This window comes from Mus musculus, chromosome 10 (genome assembly GCF_000001635.26).
Source record: "Mus musculus strain C57BL/6J chromosome 10, GRCm38.p6 C57BL/6J".
Lineage (NCBI taxonomy): Eukaryota > Metazoa > Chordata > Mammalia > Rodentia > Muridae > Mus > Mus musculus.
The window spans coordinates 21,872,027-21,886,428 of record NC_000076.6 but is presented as its reverse complement, the minus strand read 5'-3'; the positions used below and the strand labels follow the sequence as shown (position 1 = coordinate 21,886,428).

The 14,402-nt window shown below is 42.9% G+C and overlaps 1 protein-coding gene, 1 long non-coding RNA gene and 1 other non-coding gene across 3 annotated transcripts in view; 2 read left to right on the top strand and 1 right to left on the bottom strand.

Annotated features, from left to right (window-relative positions):
* Positions 1 to 4,245, bottom strand: part of Sgk1 (serum/glucocorticoid regulated kinase 1) — a 117,720-nt gene extending 113,475 nt beyond the window's left edge. The window contains exon 1 of the mRNA NM_001161845.2: positions 3,722 to 4,245. Within this exon, the coding sequence (NP_001155317.2) occupies positions 3,722 to 3,790 (69 nt within the window). The 5' untranslated portion in view covers positions 3,791 to 4,245. The remainder of the gene's footprint in view (positions 1 to 3,721) is intronic.
* Gm46215 lies at positions 4,151 to 11,758 on the top strand. The gene is made up of 3 exons (XR_001779732.1): positions 4,151 to 4,236; positions 4,679 to 4,731; positions 11,663 to 11,758. It is a non-coding gene; the product is annotated as a predicted gene, 46215 (long non-coding RNA).
* Gm23839 lies at positions 7,537 to 7,645 on the top strand. The gene has a single exon (XR_003949129.1). It is a non-coding gene; the product is annotated as a small nucleolar RNA SNORD23 (small nucleolar RNA).
* Positions 11,759 to 14,402: the final 2,644 nt, after the last annotated feature.

Sequence of the window (14,402 nt, the reverse complement as noted above, 5' to 3'; positions counted from 1 at the left end):
TGCAGGAATCCACGTCAGGGAGGAATCTTTAACACCTCGGAAAGGGATAACCTTTATCATAATTGATATATTCTCCAGCTCTCAGATTTTCACATAAAAACTGAGAATAATAATTTTTCCATTCATCTTAACTGAATTTTGTAGGCTCTCAGAATAAAATATAACCTGTATACATCTAGCACCAATTTGTCATTAACACATAGAATGAAAGAAAGTCTTACCTAGTTTAGCTTAGCAATTGTAAGCTAAGTGAAATTAGTCAAGCTTTTAAAACATCAGAGAGAAAGGCATTAGTCCAGAGGATTGTGGGGAAAGCATCAGACCTAGCTTTGCTTAGACATTGCTCCTCCAGTCAGCAGCGCTGTCTCCAGTGACTGCTGCTACTGAGGGGAGTCCGGAGAGCTAGGAGAAGGTTGCCTCCTGAGGCTGGGCTTCAGATATTGAGTAGTGACATACCTATTTCACATGGGGGTGGAGGAGAGTCTGACATGAAACGAAGAAAGAGGAGAGGGGGATGATATGAGACAAAACATCCAATTTGGAACTGGGCATGATGGTACCCTCAGCATACAATCTTAGCACTTATGAGGTGGAGTCAAGAGGGCAGGAGTTGAGGCCAGCCTAGACAACAACAACAACAACAACGACAACAAAAACCACACTTGATCTTTAGACAAACAAACTGACATTAACCAATTAATTGTTCAGTCTCTCTACATTACACTTTGCACAGAGAATCATTTTTCTTTTGTTGGGTTGCTATGAGGAATAAATGAAATAATCTGCAGAAACTGCTTGGTCCATGAGATTTAAAACACAGTCAGAATGAATACGGCTCCTGGTGGGCCACCATGGGAGCACATTAGCTATAGTCCCTTCTGGTGGCTCACTGGATTCCCTCTGGATAGCTGAGAAATGTAGGAAGCCGTCTTTTAGTGTTTTACAATCAAAAAATTGTGTTCAGGACTCAGTTGTTTCTTTGGTGAGTGTGTGTGCACAGCCCTCCCCACCTCCCCAGAATCCAGTTCTGTTCACAGCTCAATGTGGGCATTAGACAAAGGTTTACTTTGTAGGACTGTCTAGCTGGGCTAAAACTAAGATATGCAGAAATGTGTGGAACTTCAATAGAACATAAGGAAATGGATTATTCTTGGCCAAAAACAAAGACATTATAGAATATGAATTTGTATGTAAGGCACATAGAGCAGTTCAGCAAAGTATTAGCATCCATGACAACATGAGGAGGGAAGGAAGAGTTCCAGAAAAGGTGAGCTAAACTTCTCTACTGTCTTCTAACTGTACACATTTATTTTCCTATTACCTGTGTAATAACAATAATAATACATTTAAAACCATGTATGCTGGAGCATGGCTGGGATCCCAGCACCTAGGAGTCACAGGCCCTCAATGATCAGGAGTTCAAGGTCAGCCTCAGCTACGCCATGAGCTGTTGGAAGCTAATCGGGTTTAGAAGAAAGAGACCCCGTCTCAAATCAGTCAAACAAAAACACCCAAACTAGAAAAAGCCAAGGCAAGGTCAGAGTACAAGCAGAGAGCATTTAGAATACAGAATAAATCGGATGTGTAATAAAACAAAGTAGACAGGAATCAAGGAATTTCTCCCCAGGGCTGTCAATGACGTGACACATGTCACATTCTACTGTCCTTGAGGGGCAAGGAGAGCAGAGGGGGGGCAGGGAGATGTCAGACCCAATCTCCAGCAGACTGAACCCAGTGAAATGGCCTGCTGGACCTCATGGTGTAAATCTCTTTCTCCCTGCAGTTTTTGAGAAGACATCTGTACCCTGTCTCACTCTTTCCAAAACCCAAGGTCTGCAGAAACACTGGCTGAAACACACTGGTAAATTATGCTCGTAAGCAAAATGCAACCAGATGTCAAGCTGGGATTTCTAGTAGTATATTTTGATGGCAAAGAAAATAAGAAACTATTATAATAAATAAACAGTATGTAACTGACACTTGGTTGACTGACAATATATAGCTGAAAGGGTTCTAAACTCCCCAGGGACTGTGAACGTAGTTCACTGTTTGGGGATGGGGCTTGTGGGGGAGGGGTGACTTGCATGCTTGAGGCCCAGCACTGTAAAACAAAATACCCTTAATAGCACCAAATAAATTAGTTAAGATAGGCATAAGCTCATAAGCCTAAACCTATAGTTCCAATACACAAGAAACTGAGGCAGGAGGATCATTTCAGCCCAGGCATTCAAGACAGCTTGGTCAATGTAGCTAGAGAAAAAAAAAAAAAAAAAAAAAAAAAACAGCAAACTTTGGCTAGTTAGTTAGAAGGAAGTAAAGAATTTAAGGACTAAATAAAAGGGTGCTTCCCTTGGAAAAGTATCTTTTGACTACAGGGGAGACCTTAGTAGTGCGGGAGGACCAAGAAGCTGGGCTGACTTGCAGACTCTACTGGGGAAAGACCTCTCAACTGACACTGGCTGCAGGAGTTAGCGTTACTCAGATTTAGTGCGTATCGTTTGCATTTGGCCATAGATTTGGGGATCTCTAAGCCAGGATGTGAGAGAGCTCCTGCTGGCGCTTGCAGACTGCTGGTTTGCAGACCTGCCTTTCCAGCTTGACCCTTCAGTGCTAGGAGGCCGTCCAGCCCAGCCTGTAATTCATTACGTTCTGTTGCCTTTTCGGCACACACAGACGCGGCCTGAATGAAGGGAAGGGTGAATGAATGGAAGGAAGCAGCTGGATAGGACCGCCCCGGGCACTAAATAGGACGGCACAACTGGGGCTACAGGAGCCTCCTATTGCTTAAGAGACACTCCCCATAAGGATGTCAATGATCAGTCTTCCAACAACCACTCATTTCTGAGTCCCCACTCATGTATAAATTTGCAGAGCCACAGACCTCCAGTGTGGCCATTGCAATGAACTGAGTTTATCTGTGAAACAGAGAAAGGTCTATTCATTTACAGCCCTATGACATTACTAACATTATGAATGAAAGGAATTTAAACAAATGTATACAGCAAATGTACATAGCAGCAGAACCCTCCCCGCACGCCCCCCCCCCCAATCATAGTTTGGGCTATAAAACAGGCTATCCCTTATTCTTTTGGTAAGGGCACGTGTGCTAGGCAAAATTGAGGCAACTTGAAATAGAGGGTTTGAGATGTTGGGAGTCCATCATTTCTGTCAAAGGTCACTCTGGTCCTTTCCTGTTTACCCCAAAGATAGAGATAGTGGCAGAATGGATTTGAGGAGCCAAAGCTGCTTCTAACAATTGAAGACGAAAATGCAGCAGCCCTTGAGACGGAGGGAAGGTGTGGCAAAGTTGAACCCTTCAAAGATAAGAGCGAGAGAGCTACTTAATTAGCCCAGACTAAATTGCTTCTTATTAACTGCACTCGGGCCAGCTGTCTTTGAAACTGCCTTGTAATCCTGGGCATGGCTTTGATTGAGAAATCTCAGTTCCCATCTTAAACCCATTTGAAGGCATCTCGGCCCAACCCCCTTCTTCCAATGCAACTCCTCTGAGCCCCCCCTTTCCATCAACATCTCCCCTACCCACCCCCCAACAAATATGAATCTCAGCAGGGCCAGCGCTCACCTTGACCACTGACACCAGAAGCTCTGCTTTCACGAAGGGCTCAGTAACAAAACCCGAGGCTTACCCTAGGCAAGCCTCCAAAAGCATTTGAGAGAAGCAGCGTAGAAAACAAAAGCAACAACCACAACCTGGGCTTACCCGTTTCTTAAAAAATTGGAACGCTGAGCATTTCTTGACCGGGAATCCATTCATGTCTTTGTTTACCATCTTCCACAGAAGGGACTTCACAGTTATAGATCCAGGGTGGCACCGGCTTGGTTTACTGCATCTGTATCCCGATCCGCCTTCCTGGAGACGGTGAATGAAGACCGAACGGGATGGAGAGGCTAACGGGGCTCAGTTTTTCACTCGCTCATCCTGCTGCGGCAGCGACTGCAGTAACTCGCCCCACTTTCAGAGGCCACTGGCAATGGCTTTTCTCTTTCCATCATTGCTTTGAAACGTAAGCATCACCACAACAGGACCCCGGGGCCGGATGGCGGGATACAGCAAATCTATCCAGAGATGCTCTGGCGGGCGCTCAGGCGAGAGCAGGGTACCGTCCCCGCCCCCAGCTACCGAGCTGCTCCCGGGCTGAGCGGGGAGCGAGCGACTCGCTCTGCTCCAGGTGATGCGCTGCTGGAGGCTGCTGGAGGAGAGCTGTTTTTGATTGTGTAGGTTCCAGTGGGAGCTGTAGTTAAGCAGCTGGGGGAAGGAGTAAGAAAGAGCTGAAGCCGGAGGGAGGGAAGGAGGAAGGGAGAGAGCCTCCTCAGAAAGGTAAATGGAAAGAGAAAGCAAGGCAGGAAGGAGCAAGGATGCATGCATGCATATGTGAGTAAGATCAGAGGATGGTCAGGAGACACAGAAAACACAGAACAACGGATTCCCTTGGGAGGGTTCTTTGAATTGGTTTTTCTTTGCAACAATGTGGTAACCAGAGTAAAATGCAGACCCAATAATGTAATTCTCAATGAAGTTCTTCAGATTCCGGTTCTGATACCAAGCCCCGGAGGCAGGGGGTGGGGGGCATCAAACGTGTTCCTGCCCTATGAAACCTTGAAAAATAAAATAATGTGCCTACACATGTGTAGCAGTGAATGGTCTCTTACTCTGTAGGGTCCTCGGATGCCCTTCCTTCCGCTGTGACATTAGAAGGAACAACTGGGGAGGTAAGCCCACCCTTTTCAACAGAGAAGCCGGCAGTAAGAGAAAATCAATGAACAGAAACAAAGTGTGCAAAACCAATAGGCAGAACCTTGCCCAGACCTTCACCAAAAATTCGTGCTGAATCCATTCAATGCTAAGGGAGTCACAGGAAGCAAGGACGAGTCTTTTTACATGCCCCAACTTATCCTGAACCTCTGCAAAGTGAATTCATTTAACAAAAACATTTAATTATGCGTAGCTCGTTTCCACTTGTGCTCTTTGATGCTGATATTTTATGAGTTTTGTTTTGTTTTTTAAATAGGATTTATAGCAAAAAGGTTTGGGGTCCCTGTTAGCATGTGGTTTTGATCAGCTACTTCACCTCCGGCTGTACTTTGGTCTATGAGATAGACATACACGATCACTCACTCACTCACTCATTCATTCACTCATTCATTAATTCAGCCACTCAATCACTTGTTTGACATCTCATTCTATTCAAATATAGCATTCAAATCCAAAACCAGTAAGCGTTCACTGGTAGGAAATACACTAGAACTATCCTTAAAAATAATTGTTGATTGAGTGCTTGCATGAAACCATGAGTTTAATCCTCAGGACCACAAAACAAGCAAACAAACAAAAGAAAAAACAAAACAGCGACAGACACTGTGGCAACATGGGATTAGAACCCCTGCAGTTGGGAGGTTAAAGGTAGGAGGATCAGAAATGCAAGCTTATCCTCAGAGTTTGAGGCCAGACTAGAATTCATGGGATCCTAGCCAGAAACAACACCCAAACAGAACAATAACAACAACAAAACCCACATTGTTACACCATTTATATGGGAAACGTGGATTAACTGGGGAAGAGGTGCCTGAGTTCCTTTAGAGTATGAGTTTCTATGAGGTGAGATATGGATGAAGTTGTACAAGACACAAGGATACATTATGTAATCTACAGCTTCAGTAGGCCGTGATTTTCCTAAAGGGGCCATCTAAAATCACCAGAGAGAACTCAAAGAGAATTATTCTAAGATGAAAGAAATGTTCCCCATCGGGATTATGGTAATGACTACAGTAAGAACCAAACTTCATCATGAAACGAAAAAGAATTTGTTTTGCACAGTAAAATTATACCTCAGTAAGTTTCATTAGAAAACAGTGAAAGCCATTCAATCTCTTTCCTGTTCCTTTCTTCACTGTTCCTCACAAAGTGTTATAACAGCCATTTATTGAATGTGGGTGATAAATATATATATTTTAAATAACCCAGGGAAGCGGGTGATTCTGGGGCCCTCAGTTGGATTTCCTGTTGTTCTACCACACAGACTTGCTTTGGCAGATTCTCCATTGACCTAAGGTGAAGAGAAATGTCTCATGGAGTCTATAAGGGAAGGAGACGAAGACAAAACTAAAGACTAATTCATTCTTCCTGTCCCCCAAAGGCCACCTCCAGATGCTGACGCCATAGCTAGCCTATGCTAGACTTTACACAAGGTCATGAGCGCAATGGTGCATACTTTGTATCACAGGAGCAATGTACATATCATGGTTTGAATGAGAATGGCTTTCAGAGGCTCATAGAACTGCATGCTTATCCCCCGGTTGGTGAACTGTTTGGAAAGGACTAGGAGGTGTGGCCTTGTGTCACTGAGGGGTGGCCTTTGAGATTGCAAAAACCCATTCCAGGCCTGCTCCCCCATCCCCCGACCCCCCACAGCTTTCAAGTCATGTCAGTTTATAAAGCTCTCAGTTACTTCTTCAGTACCTGACACTCTCCCTGCCATGATGATCACCCCTCAGAAACCATGAGCAAGCCCCCCAATTAAACATTATCTTTTATAGTATTTGCCTTGGTCATAGTGTCTCTTCACAGTAATAGAACATGACTAAGTATGTACACATGTACTTAAGCATTAGATCTATTCTCCTTTGCAGGTGACAGGATAGGAAGGAAAGGCAGGTGACAAAAGGTAGAGGGATCCATAATTTAGGGCCATAGTTTGGTCATTACAACAACAATAAAGTGTTTACAGGACACAGTTAGCTCTCTTGGGACAGCAGGGTCTCTCTTTCCTCTTGAACTTTCCTTGTCATAATGAGACCATTAGCAGATAGGCTGTAGGTTTGTATATGTGTGGCCCAGGAAGTGGCACTATTAGAAGGTGTGGCCTTGTTCGAGTAGGTGTGGCCTTGTTGGAGTATGTGTCACTGTGGGCATGGGCTTTAAGACTCTCATCCTAGCTGCCTGGAAGCCAGTATTCTGCTAGCAGCCTTCAGATGAAGATGTAGAACTCCCAGCTCCTTCTGCCTGGATGCTGCCATGCTCCTGCCTTGATGATAATAAACTGAACCTTTGAACCTGTAAGTCAGCCCCAATTAAATATTGTCCGTATAAGAGTTGCTTTGGTCATAGTGTCTATTCACAGCTAAGACATAGGCCTACTATCACCTCTGTTTCCTAAGTATCTATCTTGGTAGCCTCAATACAAATGCTTTAAAAAGAAGTACAAGGTAGTTTTTGTTTTACGTATATCTTTATGCATCTCTTTGTTATGTCTTGCAGTGTTGGAGATCAGATGTGATACTTCATGCATCCTAGACAAACCCTTTACTGTTGAGCTATATTTCCCACCTCCTTCCTTTCCTTTCTTGGTTTTGAGGCAGTATCTCACTAGGTTGTCTCTGGCCTTGTAACTTGTTCTGTAGTGCAGGCAGGACTTGAATTTGAGATCTTCTTGTCTCAACCTTCTAGGCTGCTGGAATTAGTGACTATACTACCAGGCCTGGATGTTTTTTGCTTTTTGTTTTTAAAGATGTAATTTTTGCCCAGTGATGATACCATCCTGGCTCCTTGTGCATTTTGAGGCTGGGGATGACAACATAGCTTTTCTTGGGACAGGCCAGCTGGACAACTGCTTGAGGCTTGAGGGCACAGTGTCCTGAGAGTGGGTGGGGGGGAAGCTATTTAGTTAGTTAGTTTGGTTGGTTGGTTGGTTTTGTGTGTCTGTGCATATGTGTAAGTATCTGAAGATGCAATGGGAAGTGAACTTGGGTTCTTGGAAGTGCTCTAAACCATTGAGTCATTGGACCAGCCCCTATTTCTGTTCTCTTCTTTAATTTTCTTTTTCCCTTCCTTCCTTCCTTCCTTCCTTCCTTCCTTCCTTCCTTCCTTCCCTCCTTCCTTCCTCCCTCCCTCCCTCCCTCCCTCCCTTCCTTCCATCCTTCTTTCCTTCCTTCTTTTCTTCCTTCTTTCCTTCTTTCTTTAAACCAAATAGATATAGATTTATCTATCTGAGAAAGAGCCAAGAGGCTCCAGGAAGGAAATATGCCCAATTATTTCTTATAGCAAAATAATCCTTGGTTTTATTAAATTAGTGAGTTGACTTCCCTCTTTTTACCACGCAATATTACTTGTTCAACTTTGTGATCCTGACACACTATGGAAGTGGCTGAGTGCAGTAGGCAGTGTCTTTTCAAATGAATTCAATAAGAAGACAAATAATCTGGCCCAGTGAGCCTGGCCCTGGGCTCTGCGCGGGAATCATTGGCTCCCCCTGAGCATGTGAGAGGGCTGCACGGCTGCAGTCCCATCATCTGGGCTGCACTCTGGTAACAGTCGCTGCCCTCCTCTCTCCTCTTATCTCCTTTAAGCCTCCTGATACTGGTTTCCTTCCTTTCTAATTGAATGTCTAATTTGTAGCATCTGATTGTCACAAAGAACACCTAAAACTTGGTTTGATCTTCTTCCCCTCTCCCTTTCTGTGCGTGTATGGGTGTGCACACACATGGGTGGTAGACATCAGATGTATCTCCTCTATCATTTTTTTTTTTAATTTAAAATACTTTCTTTGACAGTTTCAAGCATATCTACAACGTGTTTTGGTCATGTCCACCCCAACTCTGTTACTACCCCAGACTCCACCAGCATGTACCTTGCCTATCTTTGCTTCTGTCCACATTATTACTGTTGTCTTTGCTTTGTTATTATCCTACGACAGGTTCTCACTATATAGTCCTGGCTAGCCTGGAACTTGATGTATAGACAAAGAGCTCTCTAGGGCTAGGATTTAATGTGTGCTCCACCACCTGGCTTCTCCACCCTAATTTCTGGAGCTGAGCACTTACCTGTACCACCTGGTTTTGTGTGTCAATTTGACACACGTTTGAGTCATCAGAGAGGAAGGAGCCTCAGTTGAGGAAATGCCTCCATGAGATCCAGCATTTTCTCAATCAGTGGTTAACGGGGGGGAGGGGCCAGCCTATGGTGGGTGGGGCCATCCCTGGGCTGATTCAGGTCCTGAGTTCTATAAGAAATCAGGCTGAACAAGTCATAAGAAGCAAGCCAGTAAGCAGCATCCCTCCATGGTATTGGCATCATCTCCTGACTCCAGGATCCTGCTCTCTTGGAGTTCATGTCCTTAACTTCCTTCAATAATGAGCAGCAATATCGAAGTGTAGGCCGAATAAACCCTTTCCTCCCCAACTTGCTTTTGGTCACGGTGTTTCATTGCAGCAATAGAAACCCTAAGACAATCTCAGACTGGATCCAAAGCTCACCAATTAGCTAGACTGGCTAGGCAGAGCCCACCCCTCATCCTCCTGTCCCTGACTCTCCAGTCCTGAGATTACCTACAAATGACATTGTACCTGGCATTTTTTGTGGAGGCTGGGAATCCACACTCAGGTGCCCAGACTCACACAGCACTGTACTCCCCCACCCCCACCCAGACTCACACAGCACTGTACTCCCTGATCCCCCCCCAACCCCCAGGCTCACACAGCTCTGTACTTCCCTCCCCCTCCCCCCAGCTTCCCATTTGCTCTTTAATAGTTTATCTAGTTTCCCTGCTGGTAATATTATGTAAATTATAACACAAATAATAAATAAAGGAGCTGTGTGGTACTGATCACATTATATACCCAGAATTGTACGGACTGTGACAATCTTTCTCTCAGCTACTGAACCCATTTTCTCATCTGTAGAATAATGGTAATGAAGTGCTTTTCCACCTGCCTCATAAGGTAACTGTCAATAGTAAATTATACGTGAAGGGCTTTGTCCCTGTTTGCAAAATTCTCAATAAATCTATCCTTTTGATCTTAATCAGACAGGAGACATACATCAATATAATGTAGAAACTCCTTACAGACTTAGAGAGTGTCAGCATGTGATATATTTAAGTTTTGAATGGAATGTGATTTTCCTATGGCACCTGGAAAACAGAGAAGATCATAAGAGAATATTTATTGAGGAACGGATGTCCCACTGAAGAAAGGCATACAAATAGATCATGTCATAAGAAATATTTTACAACCTTCTCTGACACAGGTAACTTGATTATACAGGGATGCATGCAATCATGGCTTAGCAAAACCCACTGGGGATTGGATGTCTCTTTGTGGACATGCTAAAGATTTCTCTTATTATCTTTTGTTTCAAATTTGTAATTCTTTCGTTTCATCAAATTGGATTTGTTTTTTAAATCTTTGTGTATTTACTATGTATATACTCATGTATGTGTATTTACTGTGTGTATATTTATGTGTGTGTATTTATCATGTGTATATTTTTGTGTGTATTTTCTATGCGTATGTTTTTATGTGTGTAAATATGTGTGTATTTACTGTCTGTGTATTTGTGTGTGTGTGTGTGTGTGTGTGTGTGTGTGTGTGTGTGTATTTACTGTCTGTATATTTCTGTGTGTGTGTTTACTGCATGTATGTTTATGTGTGTTTTGTGTGTGTGTTTACTGCATGTATGTTTATGTGTGTTTTGTGTGTGTGTTTACTGCATGTATGTTTATGTGTGTTTGTGCTACTGCCCATTGAACCATCTCACTGGCACATCTTGTTTGTGTGCATTTTGTTTGCTAAGACAGGGTCTTATACTGTAGCTCAAATTCAAAGCAATCCTCCTGCCTCAGCCTCCTTAGTAGTGGAATTACAGGTGTGTAAACCATCATAAACTACTCAGTAAATCAGATCTTCTGCAGAAAAGTAATCAGATGAAAAGTTACAAAATCAATACAATTTCCAAAAGAAAAACCCAGAGGTAAAACTCAGCCAGTGGTGTTTTAATTTATTTATTTTATATTTTGAGACAGGGATCACTATGTAACTCTGGCTAGCCCAGGACTTAATATGTAGAACAGGCTATCTTCAAAGTAGGATCAATCCTCCTGCCTCTGCTTCCAAACCACTGGGCCCATTGGTATGAGCCATTACGGCCAGCTCCAAATCCTTACTCCTTATCTAATCATTACACACACACACATATATATGTGTGTGTGTGTGTGTGTGTGTGTGTGTGTGTGTGTGTATATATATGTGAATATATATATATATGTGAATATATATTAGTATATATATATATTCTATCCAGAGATATGGGTTTTGCCAGACCACCAGGTAGATTTGGACTTCATTTATCCCTATTGCCTACAAAATGTTCAGGTGCAATTATAAGTGTCCCTCAGTTGAGGTAGAGCTGTAATTGCTGGTTCAAGCTGCACCCTCTCCCCAGTTCCACTCCTTGCTTCTTACCTGGCCTGCTTGCTCGCTCATCATCTCAGACACCCACATGTGCCTCTCTGCTTTTTCTCTCTTCAGTTCTTTCTCTTCAATAAAGTGGTGCCAAATATGTTCATGGCATAGCTTCTTCTGTCACAAAGGCAGAAAATCCAGTCTTTCTTGTGACAATATGTAACCCAAGGGACAAATCAGTTTTTAGGAATTGCTCATTTGAATATCAGGGGTAACTCATTTGACTCTAAAATGATGAATTTTATAGCTTTCCAAGACTTTATATCCCTGCAGTTATTTTATCCGCTTGTTTAAACCATACAAAAGATTTAGAACCTACAAAGATTGTTCCTTTGAAAGAAAACCTGTTTGTAGAGGATCCATTTGAGTCTGACCCTTCTTGTTAGAACAATCTCTGTCTCCCCAGACAATTGCAAGATCTTGCCAATGTGTGAATCTCGTCAGTAGAGACCGGGGAAACATCACCGGCATGCATTCCTCCTTGGAAACACCGCGAACGTGCATATTTGGTGAGAATGGTAGAATAGGTTAGCAAGGGGTCCTGGGAAGGTCATTATCATTTATGAATGGGATGGCCTTGTGATTTTGAGAGATGAAATAGAAATTACAAATGGTAATGGATTTTTATAGCCTTTTTAATAAGATGCTTTTACAAAATTGGTAATTATGCTTCCCTGTTTGCTTTCAACGACCATCCTTTGAGATGGAGTTCAGATGACCTCTTGGCTGATGGGTAGAAGGTTACACTTTCAACTTGACTTGAACAAAAGTGTACACTAGCTATTTTTCCATGTTCAGCATAAATGAACACTTGTGTGAGAGAGTTGTTATGTGGGGGATAGAATAGTCTGTTGTGATGTGGACCGAGTGACACGTACCAGAGAAATAGAAGAAACCCCAGTCCTGCTTTCTCTGCTGTGTAGACAGGATCTGTGTCCTTGTCTTTATGTGTGCCTCGGAACACAGAGCGGAGCTAATTTCTCAGATAATTTGAATCAGCTGCTGCTTCTAGGGAAGGAAGTGAGAGCTGGACAGATACGGCCACTGACTGCAGCCCCAGAAAACAACACAAAGAACCACCCACAGGTTTTCATCCTATTATTCTAGAATAATATGCCCTCGGATGAATAAATCTCTGAAGATGATTATGTTCAGTTTGAAACACAGTCTGCCTGGGTTTCTTCTGTTTTGTAAACTGTGCTTATTTAAGTTGCACACAATTCATGTGTGTGTGTGTTTAATTTTCTAAGGAATCATACATACTGATACCAACTCAAAAATTATTGGGATGGCAATATAAGCTTTAAAACAAATGGAGTATCTTTTTAAGTGGCTTAGTAGGACTAGCTAGCCTGGGAGTTGCTGTGGGATATCTGAATCCTTCCTCTGCTTCTTAGATCTGTGACCCTGGGCAAGCCAAAATTGCCCAACGATGTGCTTCTGAGCAATTGGTTTTTTGTAAGAATTACAGGGCATTGAATGCAGATTTAATACACGTATGTGTGCACATATCTGTATCTACTTATAGGTTTGTATTTGAGTGTGCCAGGTTTAAAACACTACTCTAGATTATGTTCCCATTGACTGACAGGTAAGAGCATCTTGTCCTGTTGACTGTGGGTTTGGTTGGATCATACCCCCACCCCCACCCCCCTTCAGCATAGAGGATGTGATGTTATTTAACTTCTGCCTCCTTCACTGAGACAGTCTCAAATGGAGGTCTGAGCCACTGGGCCAAAGTTTGGCTTCCCAGAAGTTATAATGAGATAAGGAAGACCCTGTCACATGAAGAAGACAGGACCAGATACTATTGTCAACGGTCTTGGGATATCCTAGCCCAGGCAACAAACATGTGAGTGGAAAGATGTAGTAAGAGTTTTGAAAGGAAAATGACCAAGTAGCAGTAAGCAGTATATTGGTAATTAGTGAAGCTGAATAATCTTGATGTTTCAATCTGTGTGTCCTTCTGTCTGTGGATCTTTCTGTTTGCCTCTGTCTCTCTGTCTCTTTTCTTATCTCCTGCTCTCCATCCCCTCTCCTCCTCCTCATCATCATCATCTTCCTCCTCGTTGTCGTCCTCCTCTCCCCTGCCACTTGAGACAGGGTCTCCTTATGTACTCCAGGCTGAAATCTTCAATCTTCCTGCCTCAGCCTCCAGAATGCTTAGAGTTAGGCAACATACTCTGGTCAGCTAGCTCTTTTAAATCTTCTGGTGTGTGCGTTGCTATCTTATGCTAATCTTAGTCAGCTCAGGATGCTGTAACAAAATATGGTTAGAGCAGAATTGCTTAAATGTCAGAAATGTGTTTCCTCACTGTCTCGAAGCCTAGAAATCCAACTCCAAGATGTTGGTGTGGTTGGCTTCCGGTGAGGATTGTTTTCACGGTGTGTAGATGGCCCTGCTCCTCCTTGTGTCTTCACATAACAGGGAGCGACACTCTTCTTACAGAAGAGCTGGCCCCATTATGATGACATTTTTCTGCTGATCTTATTGAAGCACAGTCATCTTTCAGAGTCTCATCTGCACACATGTACATCAGGGGTAAGACTGCAACACATGAATGGTGATGCAACCCGACTCATGGTCCTTATTTCTCCACGTGACACTGTTTCCAGCACTGATGCATTCTCGACTGTAATAAACAAATGCTGGGTAATAGCTAGAAAAGGTTTTCAAAGTTCATGCCGATCCATCTGACCAAACTGATAGAACTTCTACACAAAACTCTTAGAAAGTTATAAGAAAACAATCACTTAATAGAAAAAAAAATGTATAGCCCAGGCTGTCCTCAACATTGCCATATAGGCCTGGCTATCCTTGAATTCCTGATTTTTCCCAACTCGCCCTCCTGAATATCAGGATTGCAAAGAACATCACTTTGCTCGGATGACAAATGACTTAATAGAGAGAGCTTATAGGAGTTTTAAAAAAAAATCAGAAGAACAAAAGTAAATTTGAATAAATATATGTACACGACAACCATTCAAAGCTAGCGAGACGCGGAAGAAATAGTTACTTTTATATAGTTCAGTGGATATGAATATTTATGAAAACAACTGAGTAATATTTATGCAAAATGAAAATATGCTCGTCTACTGACTCAGCACTCTTCCTTTGTAAGCCAGGCATGGTGGTGCACACAAGC